The 17,579-nt window shown below is 54.5% G+C and overlaps 2 protein-coding genes across 9 annotated transcripts; both read left to right on the top strand.

Annotated features, from left to right (window-relative positions):
- Positions 1 to 229: 229 nt before the first annotated feature.
- Positions 230 to 6,655, top strand: IZUMO2 (IZUMO family member 2; the record flags this gene model as incomplete). The annotated part of the gene is made up of 7 exons (XM_084906841.1): positions 230 to 455; positions 644 to 718; positions 2,298 to 2,389; positions 2,687 to 2,707; positions 3,422 to 3,539; positions 5,737 to 5,863; positions 6,613 to 6,655. The coding sequence occupies 7 exons, from the start codon at positions 230 to 232 to the stop codon at positions 6,653 to 6,655; spliced, it is 702 nt and encodes a 233-aa protein (XP_084762967.1).
- Positions 6,656 to 13,597: 6,942 nt separating this feature from the next.
- LOC311633086 (patr class I histocompatibility antigen, A-126 alpha chain-like) lies at positions 13,598 to 17,165 on the top strand. 8 transcript variants are annotated; one of them, XM_084905312.1, is made up of 8 exons: positions 13,598 to 13,675; positions 13,794 to 14,078; positions 14,952 to 15,227; positions 15,762 to 16,037; positions 16,159 to 16,260; positions 16,688 to 16,720; positions 16,864 to 16,911; positions 17,059 to 17,165. In XM_084905312.1, the coding sequence occupies exons 1-8, from the start codon at positions 13,612 to 13,614 to the stop codon at positions 17,061 to 17,063; spliced, it is 1,089 nt and encodes a 362-aa protein (XP_084761438.1). In that variant the 5' UTR covers positions 13,598 to 13,611; the 3' UTR covers positions 17,064 to 17,165. The 8 variants fall into 8 exon arrangements, with proteins under 8 accessions (XP_084761438.1, XP_084761439.1, XP_084761444.1 ...); XM_084905313.1 differs by having other exon boundaries at positions 16,688 to 16,724; positions 16,874 to 16,911; positions 17,059 to 17,117; XM_084905318.1 differs by lacking the exon at positions 16,159 to 16,260.
- Positions 17,166 to 17,579: the final 414 nt, after the last annotated feature.

Genomic DNA, 17,579 nt, shown 5'->3' with positions numbered 1-17,579 from the left:
CTGCACATAGTAGGCGCTCTGTTTGGGACAAATGTACGTAAAGGATGTGAGCAGAGACCCTGTGCCTCAGCCCTGCATTGCAGAGCCTGGCACAGGGCCTGGCACAGAGCAGGTGCTCAGCAAACACCCGCCTGCAGGAGCGTCCCTCCCAGGGCCTCCCTGACACCCCGGGGGCGGGGCCGGCTGGGGGGTGTGTGGGGGTCTCTCTGTGACGTCACACAGGCCCGCCATGCCTCCGGCCTGGGCCCTCCTGCTGCTCGCGGGCCTGGGCGGGGGCCGGGGCTGCCTGCAGTGTGACCCCGCGGTGCAGCAGACCCTGCGCCAGCTGCGCCGGGACCTCGTCCCCAGCCGCTTCGGCCGCGGGCACCTGCGGGCGCGCGCCCAGGCCCTGCTGCTGGGCATGGAGGGGCCGTTCTTCAGGGACTACGCCGCCGGCGTGTCCGGGGGCGAGATCGGTGCGCGCTGGGGAGGGAGGGAGGGTGCCCGGCACCGGGGAGGGAGGGACAGGGGGGTCCGGGCCAGAGGCGGGGGTGGGAGACACTGTGGGACAGCGCCCCCTAAGGGCGGAGGCCTGTCCTGCAGGGAAATGGGGGGGGTCCTTGGCTCTCGGAGGACCCCTGGACGTCCCTCCCCTCCCCCCCAGAGGCGGATCAGCTGGACCCTGTGGCGATCTTCGCGCAGAATCAGATAAACAAGCTGAGGGCTGACTCTCTGAGCGGTAGGAACGGAGGGGGGCCGTTCCCCGCCCCTTCCCCCTCCCTGCGGCCTGTCCACCAGCTTCCTCGTGACTTCACAATACAAGCAGCCCTGGCTGCTTTGGCTCAGTGGATAGAGCCTCGGCCTGAGGACCAAAGGGTCGCGGGTTCGATTCTGGTCAAGGGCGGGTACCTTGGTTGTGGGCTCCTCCCAGGTCCTGTCGGGGGCCCACGCAGGAGGCAACCAATCGATGTGTTTCTCTCACATCGATGTTTCTATCTCTTCCCCTCTCTCGTCCACTCTCCCTAAAAATCAATGGAAAAATATTCTCGGGTGAGGGTTAACGAGAAAGAGAGAGAGAGAGAGAGAGAGAGAGAGAGAGAGAGAGAGAGAGGAGGGGAGGGGAGGGGAAGGGAGGGGAGGGGAGGGGAGAGCAGGGGAGAGAAGAGAAGAGAAGAGAAGAGAAGAGAAGAGAAAAGAGAAGAGAAGAGAAGAGAAGAGAAACCTTTCTGGGCGTCCGGTAGGGTTCTCAGTGTTTTGCTTACAAGAGTCTACCACGGCTTACCCAGAGGGGGAGACAGGCTCAGCCACGCCGGAAGTCACACAGCTGGGAGGAGAGAGGAGGATCTGAACCGGGACACCTGGCTCAGACCCTGTACCCTCACCACCACCAGCCAGGTGGGGGGCAGGCACCATTCACAGTTAGTCCTCGGAGATTCGCTCGGGCCTTATGACGGTTCCCCAGCAGAGGGCAGCAGAGAGCTGCGGACCTGGGGGAGCTGGCAGGGCGGTGTCTAAGCCCCAGAAGCCTTGCCCCACCGAGAGGGTTGGGACAGGGGGAGGACGCAAAGGAAGAGCCCACTCATTTTAAAATATATATATTTTATTGATTTTTTTTACAAAGAGGAAGGGAGAGGAATAGAGAGCTAGAAACATCAATCAGATGCCTCCTGCACACCCCCCACTGGGGATGTGCCTGCAACCAAGGTACATGCCCCTGACCAGAATCAAACCTGGAACCTTTCAGTCCGCAGGCTGACACTCTATCCACTGAGCCAAACCGGTTTTGGCAAGCCCGCCCATTTTTAAAAATATATATTTTATTGATTTTTTTTTACCGAGAGGAAGGGAGAGGAATAGAGAGCTAGAAACATCGATCAGCTGCCTCCTGCACACCCCCCACTGGGGATGTGCCCCCCAACCAAGGTACGTGCCCTTGACCGGAATCGAACCTGGGACCTTTCAGTCCGCAGGCCGACGCTCTGTCCACTGAGCCAAACCAGTTAGGGTGAGTCCAACCATTTCCCATTTTAAAAAAGATATAAAGTGTGTGTGTGTGTGTGTGTGTGTGTGTGTGTGCGCGCGCGTGCGTGCTCAGCCAGAAGCCGGGCTCACAGAAGCTAGATGCAGGACTTTGCAAGCCATGGGTTTGCCTGGTGGACCCCAGTAAGACCTGGTCTTGGTGTTCCCCGTAATGAAAGAGAGTTTCCTCTCCCTTCTCTTTGAAGCTGCCGATGGGGTGCTGAGTGCCTCCTAAGGAGATATCTCTCTCTCTCTCTCTCTCTCTCTCTCTCTCTCTCTCTCTCTCTCTCTCTCCTCAGATGGGCCTCTGCTGCAAGAGCTGGTGACTCTTAGGAGGAAGGTGACCAAGAAACTCAAGACAGGTTTAAGGTCGTATGAACTAAAAGGTGCAGCATCCCCTCTCCACCAACACCCCTCCTCCTTATCGCTCCATCCCCTTCTCTCCCCTTTTCTCCAAACTCCTCCCTCCCCTCCCCTCTCTTCTCCTCCCCTCTCCTCCCCTCCCCTCTCTTCTCCTCCCCTCTCCTCCCCTCCCCTCCCCTTCGACTCAGCCCTCTCTGACCCTCACTAATATTCCTTCCCCTTCTCTCCCAGACTCTTTCCTCCCTCCCTCTCCTGGTGCCTTACCCTGATCAGATCCTCAAATTGCTGTCCCAACTGATCTCACCTCAGCTCTTTTCTCTTGCAGCCTGTGATCAGAAAACCTGCCGTGAGTCCTGATAGACTTCTTGTCTATCCCTTACTTCTCTGCCTCTTTACCCACAAATCAAGCCCAACTGTCACACCTATTCCAAACTAGTGGGTCTGAATATATAAAGCAGATGCATGCTATGATGCACACTGACCACCAGGGGGCAGAATGCTCGATGCAGGAGCTGCCGACAGGCCCTAGGCCAGCGAAGGGAGGCGCCAGCGGGCTCCCCACCCCCATCTTCCTGCTGGTTGCCCCACACCAGCCAGGCCTAGGGAACCTACCTGTGCACGAATTTCATGCACTGGGCCTCTACTATTTTATAAATATATACAAACTAGAGGCCCTGTGCACGGAATTCATGCATGAGTAGGGTCCCTAGGCCTGGCTGGTGATCAGGACCAATCAGGTTCCTTGCCCGCCCCCTCCTCCTTCCCTCATTCTCTCAGCGCCCTGCTGCCTTTGGTCGCCTGCCATGTTCCCTGCCACCCCTTGGTGGTCAGCACACATCATAGCCAGCGACTGAACTCCCGGTCTCCCAGCAGAACTCCTGAGGGGACAATTTGCATATTCGTCTTTTATTATAAGCAATAGCATTATTTCAATGTGAATCGTCAGTGCATTTTGCTCAGCTTGCTCTGCTGCACATGGGACACCCAAATTCATGAGCACCAAGGGATTCCATATCCTGGTCCCCTTCCGTCTTCCCACCCCGTGCCAATTGTCTCATAGCTCGCCTCATCCCAGGTCTCCCTTCCCCCTCGTCCAGACACGCTAACAGAAGAGGTCCTGGACTGTGTGCGTTGCCGGAAGACCGGCCCCAGATGCATGAAGAAGGATGACTGTTTCGGTAAGCTCTTGGTGGTGGGAGACATGAGAGCTGGCAGCCGGTCCCAGTGGGTATGAGTTTTGGGGTCTCCCACATGCAGCCTTGAATTCTGCCCCGAACTTGCTTACGGTGAGTGAGGCCCCGAAATCCATTTGTCCCCGCTGTTAAAGGGGAAGACTCCTCTGTGCCTTGGCAATGCATCTACGACCATAATGGCAGGTGCTAAAAGGTGTTTTATTTTTAGTCAGTGTCGCACCTGGGGAGTCTGAAAGGATATGCTTCATTTATTCACTCATTGAGAATTGAAAACAACAACAACAACAACAAAAAACAAAACACATATCCTCTGACAAAACTGGTTTGGCTCAGTGGATAGAGCGTTGCCTGCGGACTGAAAGGTCCCAGGTTCGATTCCGGGCAAGGGCATGTACCTTGGTTGCGGGCACATCCCCAGTGGGGGTGGGGGGTGCAAAAGAAAGCTGATCGATGACTCTCATCTATATTTCTGACTCTCTATCCCTCTCTTCCTCTCTGTAAAAATCAATAAAAAAATATTTTTAAAAGCTTTAAAAAAATACATATCCTCAGAGCAGAGGAAATAGTACACTGTACCCCACAATACACATCAAGATTGAATAATCATGGCCCAACCTGTTTGGCTCAGTGGATAGAGCACTGGCCCATACCTCAGTTGCAGGCTCCTCCTCCCCGGCCTGGGACCTGGTCAGGGCACATGTAGGAGGCAACCAATCAATGCGTTTCTCTCGCATTTGATATTTCTCCGTGTCTTTCCCTCTCTCTAAAAATCAATGGGGAAAATATCCTCAGGTGAAGATTTCAAAACAAAAAAGATTGAATGGTCATGCTGGACCTTTTCACATGCAGTTCCCTCTCTCTGTCCCACCGCCCCTCTGACTCCCTCATTCCACAAAGTCTCAAAGTTTACCTCCTCAGAGAGGACTCCCTGGTCACACTCTTTAAAGCAGAGCTTTCTAGCAAATGATCTTGACAATGAATGTTCTCCCATTTGATTCATTAATTAGTTTTGCCACGGTGTTTTAAAAGAAATCAGGCATCATGAAATTTCACCCACTAACCGAAACCGGTTTGGCTCAGTGGATAGAGCATCGGCCTGTGGACTGAAAGGTCCCAGGTTCGATTGCGGTCAAGGGCATGTACCTTGGTTGCGGGCACATCCCCAGTAGGGGGTGTGCAAGAGGCAGCTGGTTGATGATTCTCTCTCATGGATGTTTCTAATTCTCTATCCCTCTCTCTTCCTCTCTGTAAAAAAAAAAAAAAAAAAACACAAAAAAAACACACAAAAAACCACAATAAAATATATAGAAAAAAAAGAAATTTCACCCACTAATAATGTGTACTCTGAAAACAAGGGCATTTCCTACATAAGCACAATGCCATTCTCACACTCAACAAACCTAACACCAACTCTTCAATATCAAATAAATCCAAGGTCCTTTTCCAACTTCCCGAATCGTCCCTTCATTCAAACAGAAGCCCAATGAAAGGACTTCTCATATCACTCAATTGGTAGGTTGTTTTTCACTTCCTTATTTATTCTACACGCGTTTTTCCATCCAAATTGGAAAAGAAGAAGTAAAGTTATCCTTATTTGCAGATGACATGATATTGTACATAAAAAAACCAAAAGACTCCATTAAAAAAACTAATTGACTTAATAAATGAATTTGGCAATGTAGCAGGATACAAAATCAACGCCAAGAAATCCGTGGCATTTCTATACACCAACAGTGAAACTACAGAAACAGAGACTAAAAAAGCAATTCCATTTACCATCGCACCAAAAAAATTAAGATACCTAGGAATAAATATTCTACATGCGTTTTTCTTACTACTTTCCCTCACGACATTGACAAACTGGGAAAAAAAAAAAAGCAATTTGTCTATTTGCTCCCTTAGAGCAGTGCTTTTTAAAAATATATTTTTATTAATTTCAGAGAGGAAGGAAGAGGGAGAGAGAGATAGAAACATCAATGATGAGAGAGAATCATTGATTGGCTGCCTCCTGCACGCCTCCTACTGGGGATGGAACCCACAACCCGGGCATGTACCCTGACCGGGAATCGAACCGGGGACCCTTCAGTCCACCAGCCGAGGTGGGAAGGAGGCCCCGGTAGCTGAGTGGGCCGGGGGTGCGATCAAGGGCAGAGAAGGGTGGCAATGGAGGGTCCGCTGTCAGTCGACAGGCAGCCCCGCACGGCCCTGCAGTACGGCTCCGGGCGCGGACGCCCCTGGAACCAGGTCCCCCTGGGCATCGTCGTCTCCCTGTGCCTGGCCGTCTTTGCCTTCGGGGTCATCGTGGCTTCGTGAGTCATCCCTGCCCTCCCCCGCAGCCCCCACGCCCCACTGAGCCCCTCACAAGTGGCCGAGCACCCTGCAAATCTGCCCAGAGACCCCAATGTCATTGGCTGAGTCAAACGAGGCCGGTGATTGGCTGGAAGATTTTTTTTCCTTTTCTTCCCTCTACTTAATTATTACTTTATTTTTTTAAATTAATTTCTTTATTGATTAAGGTATCACATATTTGTCCTCAACCCCCCATTTCAATCCCTCACTCCCCTCCACTCATGCCCCCACCCCCCTATTGTCCTTGACCACTGGTTAGACTCATATGTGTGCACACAAGTCCTTTGGTCGATCTCTCCCTTTTATCCCCACCCTCCCTCTGAGGTCCAGCAGTCTGACCCATGGCTCCTGATCTCTGGGTCTGTTCTTGTTCATCAGTCTATGGTGTTCGCCATTTCCCCTAGATGAGTGAGATCATGTCCTACTGGAGATATACTTATAAGAGTCAAAAATGAGACAAGCAATGATCGTTATGCTGAAAGGCATATGAATCAGTCTGTAGTGAGCTTCTTTCTGGGCCACCATTCTTTTGAGACCCAATTTCAATGTCAAACAGTTCCTTATGTGTACCTGTCAGCCATGATATTTCGGTTCTGGATGGTGGGCAAATGGTGGCGGGAAGGTTTTTGGGGGGAGAGGGGGGTTATCAGTTGACAGAGAGGGGCCTGCAGTCCTCTTTCTAACCCCCACGCCTTTTCTCTCCGACCAGGGCTGTTACCTATAGGCATAACCGGAAGCTCCTGCTGCAGTAGGGTGCTGGTGTGGGGTTTGTAAAGGGGAAAGGAAAAGAAGTTTAATAAAGTCTGTGACAGGTTTCTCAGTGGCTCCATAGTTCCTGGAGGACCTTTCCTTCGCCTAACGGTCCAGCTCTGGACACCAGCCTTCAAGAGGGAGGGCCCACCTGCAGGGAGAGTTTGAAGGGACAACCATTCCTATTGGGGAGGAGGGGGCAACGCGTCCAAAAATGAGGCGACACGGGAAAGGCCAGTCAGGCCGAGGCCAGCCGAGGTCAACGTGGAGAATCCACCTTTCACTGCCCATCTGAGCTCTTTTTTTAAAATATATATTTTATTGATTTTATACAGAGAGGAAGGGACAGGGATAGAGAGTTAAAAACATCGATCAGCTGCCTCCTGCACCCTCCCCCCCCCCACTGGGGATGTGCCCGCAACCAAGGTCCATGCCCCTGACCGGAATCGAACCCGGGACCCTTCAGTCCGCAGGCTGAAGCTCTATCCACTGAGCCACACCGGTTAGGGCTGGATCTGAACTCGTAACTGTTCACCCTCTTTTGTTTCTGAATAGATTCAGGTGCATGTCCATGGAAATCTTTTGCTGTCGGAACTCCTGCAACTCACTAACCCTAAGCAGAAAGCAAGTAGGTTTGGGTAACATGGTACCCTTCTGCTTCCAAACCTGCTGGCAGAACTGTTGCTCTCTCATTCAAGATTTAGATCATGAGGATGCTTGATTAAAAAAAAAGCAAGCCATGGCTGGTGTCGCTCAGTGGTTAGAGCATCGGCCCACGCATCTAAGGGTCTTAGGTGTGATTCCCAGTCAAGGGCATGTACCTGGGTTGCAGGTTCGATCCCCCGCCCTGGTCGGAGCACGTTCAGGAGGCAACCAATCAATGTGTGTGTCTCACGATGCTTCTCTCTCTCTCTCTCTCTCATCTCCCTCTCTTCCCCTCCCTCCCTCCCTCTCTTCCACTCTCTCTAAAAATCAATAGAAAAAAAATCCCTCCAGGCTGGGACATGCACGTGGCCACGAGAGGACGGTGCCCTCTCATCAGTCCGAGGCTTGGACCTGTCCACACGCTGTGGCCGCTCTCACAGGGGGGACTGCTGTGTCCGCTGCCCCTGGGGTCAGACACTGTTCCTGCCCCTCCCGCCCTGCCCAGTGCTCTCCGCCAGCCCCAGCCCCTCAGGGTCACCTTGTCTGAGTCAGAGCCTGGCGTGTGGTCGCCTGAGGGTGGAGCCTCAATTCGGGTCCAGATGCACGAATGTTGGGGCGGGGGGACATGGGGTTCCCTCTTGTATGAAGGGACGTGGTCCCTGCCTCCTTCCAGACTCTTCACGCGTGGGATTCTTCTCGAGTGGGAAGAGCGAGCGGGTGCAGGGCTGCCGGGCTGGAGAGAAGGGCCATTTCCAATTCTGGGAGCAAAGATCTGGGGCTGGAGCTTTCTGCATGCTCTGCGGGTGCTCCGCTTGGGCTGGAAATAAGTGACGAGTGACAGGCAGAGGATGGGCGTCTCTCACTGAGAGTCTGTGCGATTGGAGGATGTCCCTCCGCTCACCCAGGTCTCTGCTTCTCCGCCTCCATCTGTGTTCCTCCCATTCAGCTCCGTTCCCACGGGACCCCCTGGAGGGAGCAGAGCCCCCCGGGCAGTGCTCTGTCCCACAGGACCCCCCCTGACCCCTGACCCAGGGTTCAGGTGCACGTCGCCATGTGACCTGCTCTGCCGACCAGCGCAGCCACACAAGTGAGGGCTCCCCACACAGGTCACGATCTGCCGCAGGAACGCATGGTCCTCAGGGAAGGGCGGGCTCACTCTCACGGTTTATCACAGGGACCCGGTGAACAGCCCGGGGAAGGGGCCTGGGTGGGGGTGGAGGGAGGTGGGGAAGGTGCCCAGTGCAGGGACTTCTGTCACGGGGAATTGGTGTGTGTCACCCTGTCCCCTCTTTTTTTTTAAAAAAATAATTTTTTTAAAAATATATTTTATTAATTTTGTACAGAGAGGAATGGAGAGAGATAGAGAGTCAGAAACATCGATGAGAAAGAGCCATCGATCAGCTGCCTCCTGCACACCCCCCACCGGGGATATGCCCGCAACCAAGGCACATGCCCTTGACCGGAATCGAACCCGGGTCCTTCAGTCCCCAAGCCGACGCTCTATCCACGGAGCCAAACCGGTTTTGGCACCCTGTCCCCTCTTGCATGTGGGTGTGGCCACTGCTGCAGAAGCTCTCTGAGCCCCGTGGTTAAGGGCTTTCTATAAAAATCTTCACTACGTGGACATCACTGATTGGACCGCGGGCCGTTGGGGATGGAATTGAACTCTAGTCCCTGTTCCCCGCTGGTTGGGCCCTGAGGCTGAGAGTTCCAGCCTGTGATCAGCTGGGTCTTTCTGGGGACCAGCCCCCACCCCACTCTCCAGGCCCCTCAGCCAAGAGCCATCTCATCAGCATCCGACAAGCCCCTGCCACTCAGGAGGTGCCCAGGGTTTAGGAGCCTGCGGACTGTGGGGGGAGGGGTGGTGGCCTACCATCTGACCCCTGACCCGGGCGCGGCTGACAGATCTGATGGTCACAGAGCCTTGGGGGTGGTCCCCTGACACAGAGGCCGCTGCCCTGGCCGCGCCTCTCAGGGACTAGAGCCCCGCCCTCGCCAGAGTCCTGGGCGCTGGTCCTGGTCAAGGTCCTCGCTGGGCCGCAGACCCCTCCCTGCGCTGAAGCTCCAGGTGGCCAGTCCCCGCGTCTCTCCTTCGTGGGACCTCCCCCTCCCCTCCTCCTCCCTCCCTGTGCTCTACCAAAGAGAGAAATCACTGGAAAACATCCTCCTGTGAGAATGAACCAGAACATACATAAACACAGTGTGTGTGTGTGTGTGTACCATCTCATGTGAGTGGCACTTTAGTGCATGTTGGAATGTGCTCACACCTTTAGCGCCAATAAACACAGGACAGCCGAAACCGGTTTGACTCAGTGGATAGAGCGTTGGCCTGTGGACTGAGAGGTCCCGGGTTCGATTCCGGTCAAGGGCATGTACCTTGGTTGCGGGCACATCCCCAGTGGAGGGTGTGCAAGAGGCAGCTGATCGATGTCTCTCTCATACAATTTTACCTATATGTTCCCAAAAATTCTAGTTTAGCACTTCTTAGTTGGGATTCAGGAATCTGAAGTTTAACAACTCCACCGGGTGATTCTCATCATGAGAGGAGTTTGGGAAACACTGATCTAGAGGAAGCTCATGTGACTTCTCCTTCTGACACGCCAGGTTTCAGTCTGGGATGTGGGCGCTCACTCAGCTGGGGTGTAGAAGCCACAGGAGGTGTCTGTGGGCCGGGTGTCTTCAGGCACAAACTGCGCCCTGTGCCAGAGGGTCACGCCTGTCTCTCCGCCTCCCTCCCGGGCTGAAGGCACTACATTTTCAGGAGTGAGCTCTTTCCTAGCACATCCCTAAGGCAATGTGTTTTGCTTGTTTGTTTGTTTGTTTGTTTTGTGAGACCATTTTTTAAAATATATTTTATTGGTTTTTTACAGAGAGGAAGAGAGAGGGATAGAGAACTAGAACCATCGATGAGAGAGAAACATTGATCAAATGCCTCCTGCACACCCCCCATTGGGGATGTGCCCACAACCAAGGTACATGCCCTTGACCAGAATCGAACCTGGGACCTTTCAGTCCGCAGACCGACGCTCTATCCACTGAGCCACATCGGCTTCGGCTCTCATCGATGTTTCTAACTCTCTATCCCTCTCAATTTCTCTCTGTGTAAAATCAATAAAATATATTTTCAAAAAAAAAAAGAAGAAGGAGAAGGAGAAGAAGAAGAAGAAGAAGAAGAAGAAGAAGAAGAAGAAGAAGAAGAAGAAGACGAAGAGGTGGTGGAGGAGAAGGAGGAGAATGCAGCCCAGGAGGAAGAAGAGGAAACCGCTGAGGACAGAGGAAGAGGATGAAGAAGATGAGGAAGAAGAAAATGATGACCACGAGGGGCCCCGCGCTGAAGAGGAGGATGAAGCTGATCCCAAGCGGCACAAGACAGAAAATGGGGCATCGGCATGAGCCCCGGGCCCATGGGCTGGGGAAGGAGGCCCTCGAGGCCTGGGGATGGGGCAGGAACAGTTCAGGGCAGCCACTCCACCTGACTCCTGCTCTGGGCCCTGCCTTCTCTCCCCAGCCTTCTCCTGCCCTCCTCTCCTGACCCTGCCCTTCCGCCCCACTCTGCCATTGTTCCACCTCCTGACCTGCTCCGACCGAGCTCCCCAGCTGGTCCCCAATTGCCCCCTTTCCTTCTTCCTCTCTTCCTCCCTCACTCCCACCCCTCCTCTGCTAGCTTCTCCTTCAGAACCTCTGCAGCCTACCTTTCTGTCCTGCCCATCCCTACCCTGCCTGATCCCCAGTCTCCTTCAGATCCCCTTCTCCAGACAGCGCCAGGCCGGGTGGGGCCGGGGCTGGGACCAAGCCCCACAGCTGCCCCCACTCCTCCCCTTTTTGTATAATTTAGTAAAGAAATGGTCGCACAGCCGAAACCGGTTTGTCTCAGTGGATAGAGCGTCAGCCTTTGGACTGAAGGGTCCCGGGTTCGATTCCGGTCAAGGGCATGTACCTTGGTTGTGGGCACATCCCCAGTGGGGGGTGTTCAGGAGGCAACTGATCAATGTTTCTCTCTCATCGATGTTTCTAACTCTCTATCCCTCTCTCTTCCTCTCTGTAAAAAAATCAATAAAATATATTTAAAAATAAATAAATAAAACTGAGGAAAAAGTAGACGAGGCCAGCGCTCAGCGTGCCTCTGCAAAAAAAAGGCTCCACCTGGCCCCACCCCTTCACAATTCACATCTGTGTCCAGCATTTTGATATGTGCGGCGGCCCCTCCTGCAGATCCTGAACCTCCATGCAGGTCGAGGCACATTTCGAGTTGTACAACACCCACAAGCAGAGCAGAAGCCAGAAGGCGCCTTACATATGCTGCTCCTGGCTGGCTCTCAGGGCTCCCGACTTAGAGGACAGGCAGGCACAGAGCACCGATTCAGCCCACAGCCAAGGTGACTAGGAAAGGCTGTAAACACTTCGGGAAAGTCCCAGGTTAAATATCTTGGAAGCTGCTAGGGAGTTTCCACAGATGCCTGCAAGAACTTTCTCAGAAGGGAACAAAATTCCTCAAATCCAGGCACCCACCCCAGGTCTCTGGCTGTCCCTGACGGCTCTGACCTTGGGGCTCAGAGGAGGGGGACTCATCCAGAGTCGCCAAAATATGTTACCAGGAAACCCCCGAGTGGGCTCGGGCTGTCTGTCGCTGTGTCCAGTAGTGAAGGCAGGGCTGAATCATATAAGGCATTTATTGAGAAGGCCTGCCAACCAAGAAGGCGTACAAGCATCAAATCCTGTCTTTAGCCAAGGTGCAGGGGGCAGGACTATAAAGGGAAGGGGCTGGGGTGAGGCTGGGAACGGAATGCAGCTACGTGCAGGCCTGGGGGTCCACAGACATCAGGCGATGAGATGATTTTTTGAGTCCTGGTAGGTGGGTCTGACCCTGCTTCTCAGTTCTGCTTGCTGGACTCACAGCTGAGTCACCTCCTCAGTCGCTTCCCACAGGCCTTGGAAATGAGTGTGAGCTTCCCATTTCAGGAAATGTCACCTGGCAGGGGACGACGGACAGGCCTGTGGTCTTGATAAAATGTCAGCCCCCGAGAGAAAGCCAGAATGTTGGCACAGGTGTGTCCCACCACGTCAGCTAGACCCTCCCCAGCGCTAGACACTTACCGAGGGGCCCTGTGGGAAGAGACACAGAGGTGAGCGTGGAGGGCCGGTGACTAATGCATCCACACGGGAAGGGCTCTAGGACTTAGAGACACAGGGCATCACCTTCACTAACCTGCAAGAGGACAGAGCCACCCAGCAAGGCAGCCCTGGGGATGGTGAAAGAACAGAACAGAAAATATTTAATAATGTTTCAGATTTCAGAAATGACCACTTGCAAACAGATTTTCAGAAATGACCACTGGTGTGGCTGTAGTGACAGTCACAGGTGAGCATCCACACTTATCTGAAAAGGTCAGTAAAACACTGCTCCTGCCCATTTCTGTGAGGCCGTCTATTTCTTAATACGCTGCCGCCACCAGAACAGAAAAAAATGCAGAAGCAAATGTGAAAACCCAGCGTCTCCCAGTGACACGTGCAACGATGTTACATGGAAGCAGGTCCCCTCCTCTCACTTCCTTGTTTATTTAGGAAATAGGTATTTTTCATAAGAACACTATTTCTGATGTCATACGTTATTAATATGATAAATGAATTAACAATTTTTCAAAGTATTTGATTCCTTATTATGTGGTGCAAAATTACTCTTTGGTTCCTCACTAACTTATAACATTGAATAGAAATTCTTTTTAAAAAAATATATTTTATTGATTTTATACAGAGAGGAAGGGAGAGAGATAGAGAGTTAGAAACATCGATGAGAGAGAATCATCCATCAGCTGCCTCTTGCACACCCCCTACTGGGGATGTGCCCGCAACCAAGGTACATGCCCTTGACCGAAATCGAACCCGGGACCCTTCAGTCCCCAAGCCGACGCTCTATCCACTGAGCCAAACCGGTCCCGGCTGAATAGAAATTCTGATGCCAAAATGAGAGTGATGAACAGCACAGCGCCTGGGCCAGGCCTCGGGGGACCGTGGGGGGTTGGGGGGCTCCACGTAGGAGGAGGGTCTGGACGGAGTCCAGGGCCCAGGTCTGCGCTCAGGTCTCAGCAGCGGACAGAGTCTGGGGCGGGAAACTCAGCTCGTTGTTGGGGAACTCCCCATCTTCCTGGGATTTCCCTTCTCCCTCTCTTCCAGGATACTGATGACGTGACCCAATTCTCACTCCCATTGGGTAAGTGGTTTCTAGAGCAGCCAATCAGCGTCACGGCGGGTTACTGGTAAACCTCTCCCTGGACTCGCCCGGACTCAGATGGTCCCAGACACCAACGACGCGGTCATGAGGCCCCCCACCCTCCTCCTGCTGCTCTCGGGGGCGCTGGTCCTGACCCCCAGCTGGGCCGGTGAGTGCGGGGTCTGAGGGGGCGGATGTGCGGGGAGGAGCGAGGAGGCCCCGGGCAGGGGCGCGGGACCCAGGAAGGCGCGTGTCCAGCCCCAGCCCTGCCCTCCTCTGCCCCCCAGGCCTCCACTCCATGAGATATTTCAGCACCACCCTGTCTGGACCGGGCCGCGGAAAGTACCGGTACGTCGTCGCCGGGTACGTGGATGACATAGAGTTCGTGCGGTTCGACAGCGACGACCTGAGTCCGAGGCTGAAGCCGCGGGCGCCATGGATGGAGCAGCCGTGGGTAGAGCGGGTGTACCCGGGGTATTGGGACCAGCAGACGGGGGTCATCAAGGACTGGCAACAGATTCACCGAGGGAACCTGATCAACCTGCGTGATTACTACAACCAGAGCGGGGACGGTGAGCCGCGCAGCCGGGGTAGCCCCGAGTGTCTGAGTTCAAGCGTCACCCGGAGGCTGCGGGACCCACCCGGGAGGAGACCACGGGATTGCACTTTCTTTTCTTTTTAATATATTTTATTGATTTTTTACAGAACAGAGAGGAAGGAAGAGGGATAGAGAGTTAGAAACATCGATGAGAGAGAATCATCGATCAGCTGCATCTTGCACACACACACACACACACACACACACACACACCTGGGATGTGCCCGCAACCAAGGTACATGCCCTGGACCGGAATCGAACCCGGGACCCTTCAGTCCGCAGGCCGACGCTCTATCCACTGAGCCAAACCGGTTTTGGCTGTGTGTGTTCTTTTACTGACCTGGATGTTTATTAATTATCATCATCATTATTTTATAATATTTTTTGAAGTTTTCCCCCCAAATATATTTATGATTTTTTACAGAGAGGAAGGGAGAGGGATAGAGAGAGAGAAACATCGACCAGCTGCCTCCTGCACACCCCCCACCGGGGATGTGCCTGCAACCAAGGTACATGCCCTTGAGCGGAATCGAACCCAGGACCCTTCAATCCGAAGCTCTATCCACTGAGCAAGTCCGAACCAAACCGGTTTCCAGTCCATTGCCACTTTCAATTTAGATTCAGTCCCTCGGGGCGGGGCTAGCTGGGCGGGGCTGACCTCAGGAAGGGGCTGACGTGGGGGCGTGGCTGACATGCAGGCGGGGCTAGGTGGGCGGGGCCTAGCGGGAGAGGCTGGCTTCGGGGCGGGGCTGACCTCTGGGCGGGCCTGAATGGGTGTGGCTGTGTGGGCGTGGTTGTCTCGGGGGCGGGGCTAAGTGGTCGAGGCTGACTTTGCGGACCGGGTCAGGGTCTCACACCTATCAGGAAATGACTGGATGCGTTGTGGGGTCGAACGGGCGCTTCCTCCGCGGTTATAGTCAATACGCCTACGATGGAACAGACTACCTCACCCTGAACGAGGACATGACCTCCTGGACCGCGGCCAACATGGCGGGTCAGATGACCTGGCGAAAGATTGTCTTTGCCCCTAATCCTGACCGATGGAAGGTTGCTCTAGAGATCAAATGCATGCAGAGCCTCCACAATTACCTGGAAAATGGGAAGGAGATGCTTCATCCATCAGGTACCAGGCTGAGGCCTCTGGAGCAGCGCATCTGTAGGTTGGGGCTGGCTTCCTAGGAAGAGGATGGAGATGGGATCCGTGTTGGAATGCGCTCTCCTGGTAGGACAGGAGGAGTCCTGCAGCTTATTCAGTGACTCGCCTGTGTGGGGGCAGGGATCGGGGTGGGGGGGACTTTCTCTAAATGATAGTCCAGGGACCCAGTCCCTCCCGGAAATGAGCATTATGCTCCTTGGGGTCTTGCACTGGAAATGGTTTGGACGCCTGATTCCAGCATTTCCCAGTCATTCAGCCTCCACCTAAGTGAGTTCCATTAGTCTGTGTCCCCCTTGGAGACCTAGAGGTTCCTACCCTAGGGTCCCGCCTGGTTCTGGGTGTTTTCAAGTTGTATCTCCCAGCTCCTGCCAGGCTGGTGTGGGGGCTGTGTGCTCCCTCCCCCACCTAAGGTGACTGTCCACTCTGAGGATGGTCACATGAGCGCTGCTGGAGTTCCCATGGAGGATGCAAAGTTCCTACATTTTCTCTTCTCCCCTTAAGAGCCTCCAAAGGCACACGTGACCCACCACCGAGTCTCTGCCCAGGAGGTCACCCTGAGGTGCTGGGCGCTGGGCTTCTACCCTGAGGACATCAGCCTGACCTGGCAGCGTGACGGGGAGGACCAGACCCAGGACATGGAGATGGTGGAGACCAGGCCTGCGGGGGACGGCACCTTCCAGAAGTGGGCGGCCGTGGGGGTGCCCCCTGGAGAGGAGCACAGATACACGTGCCATGTGCAGCACGAGGGGCTGCCCGAGCCCCTGACCGTGAGATGGGGTGAGGAGGGCCGTGGCCACAGAGCCTCTTCTCAGGGCAGCGGGGCCCTGGGGGACCTCAGTGGGGTCGGGGCTGAGGCCTGGGGTCAGGGCCCTCACCCTCCCTTCCTTTCTGCTCCCAGAGCCACCTTCTCACACCTCCTTCATCATCCTGGGCATCGCTGGGGGCCTGGTTCTGCTGGGAGCTGTGGTTGGAGCTGTGATGTGGCAGAGGTGGCGCTCAGGTGGGCAGGGGTGGGTCTGAGTGTCTGTCCCATTGGGGGTTCAAGCCCACGTAGACGTGTGTCCAGCCTCATTGTTGGGAAGCACCATCCTCCGCATATGATGGCCAGTGTGGGGCTCTGTGCGCACATTTACTCTATACTGAGGCCCATGGGAAATGAGGGACCCACTTCTCACCTGATGATGCTGGTGGTGGGGACCCCTTTCCCAGCAGCCCCAGGTCAGAGGGCAGGTCCCTGCTGAGCACAGACCTCCAGGAGGGCAGTGGGTCCAGCCCTCACATATGCACTTCCCTCAGGTGTCCTAATCCTGCCCTGGGTCTGTACACATGGTTCTGGAAACTTCTCTGGGCCCAGGACTAGGGCTTCCTCTAGGACCTCCTGGCCCTGCCTCCTCCCTGGTCTCTCACGGGGTGTTTTCTTCCTGCAGGTGGAATAGGAGGGAGCTACGCTCAGGCTGCCAGTGAGTATGGAGGAATGACCCCTGAGACCCTGAGACAGTGCACACGGGAGCCATGAGGGACCCCACCCCCCCCATAGTTCCTCCTTAGCCTCCTGCCTTGGGGCTCTGACCCCGTCCTGGTTTGTTGTCCCCCCCACCCCCAGGCAGTGACAGCGCCCAGGGCTCTGATGTGTCTCTCTCAGCTTCTAAAGGTGAGACCTGCCATGGGGAGGGGTGGGCAGAGGGAGGGACTGGGTGGTGGGGAGTCTGTGGGACACTGTGAGCATGAAGTGGGCTTTGACACTGACACCAGTTACAGCCACTGCCCCAAATCTGCTAATGATGATTGTCCTCCACAGCGTGAGGCCGCTGCCTTGTGGGGACTGAGTGATGGAGGATGTGTTCCCGCTACCACTTCCTGACTCAGGAACCTGTGATTGGGGGGCTGGCCTGGCCCTGCTCCCACACTTTCCTGTCCTCAGTAGCAGGCTAGGCCCTCCTTGTCCCCATCCCCACCCCTGCCTTTCCTCCCTGGTGCTCTGAGCTACAATTTCCTGCTCCAGATTGAAATGAGATACTTGATGTGACTGTTCATTTCTTGCCAAGAAGGCATGGGGAGTTAATTAAAGGGGAAACTCCTAAATTCTGAGGGGAAATAAATTGAAGCACCAAGAACTTTCCAGGTCCCGTGTGTTTGCTATTCTGAGCCTGTTGCAGGCGGGACGGGAGGGCCTGTGAGGACAGAGGGTGGTCGGACTAGTGCCTGGTCAGTGCTCAGTGCATCGTGGGCTTTGACATGGTCACTCCTCGGCTGGGTCACCTCTCTGCTCCTCTGACCTTGTCCCTCAGGGGAACCCTGTCCCACCAGGATCTGTGGTCA

The sequence above is a fragment of the Pipistrellus hanaki genome, assembly GCF_964339955.1.
Source record: "Pipistrellus hanaki genome assembly, chromosome: 15".
Classification (NCBI taxonomy): Eukaryota; Metazoa; Chordata; class Mammalia; order Chiroptera; family Vespertilionidae; genus Pipistrellus; species Pipistrellus hanaki.
The sequence above is the reverse complement of the archived record's forward strand: the minus strand, read 5'-3'. Positions and strand labels throughout refer to the sequence as shown.

Bases quoted from the DNA above. Each gene is read 5' to 3' on its own strand.
- LOC311633086 (XM_084905312.1), top strand. From the start codon at position 13,612: ATGAGGCCCCCCACCCTCCTCCTGCTGCTCTCGGGGGCGCTGGTCCTG. The intron at 16,038-16,158 runs GTGAGGAGGGCC...TTCTGCTCCCAG, and splicing joins GCCCCTGACCGTGAGATGGG to AGCCACCTTCTCACACCTCC. The intron at 16,261-16,687 runs GTGGGCAGGGGT...TTCTTCCTGCAG, and splicing joins GTGGCAGAGGTGGCGCTCAG to GTGGAATAGGAGGGAGCTAC.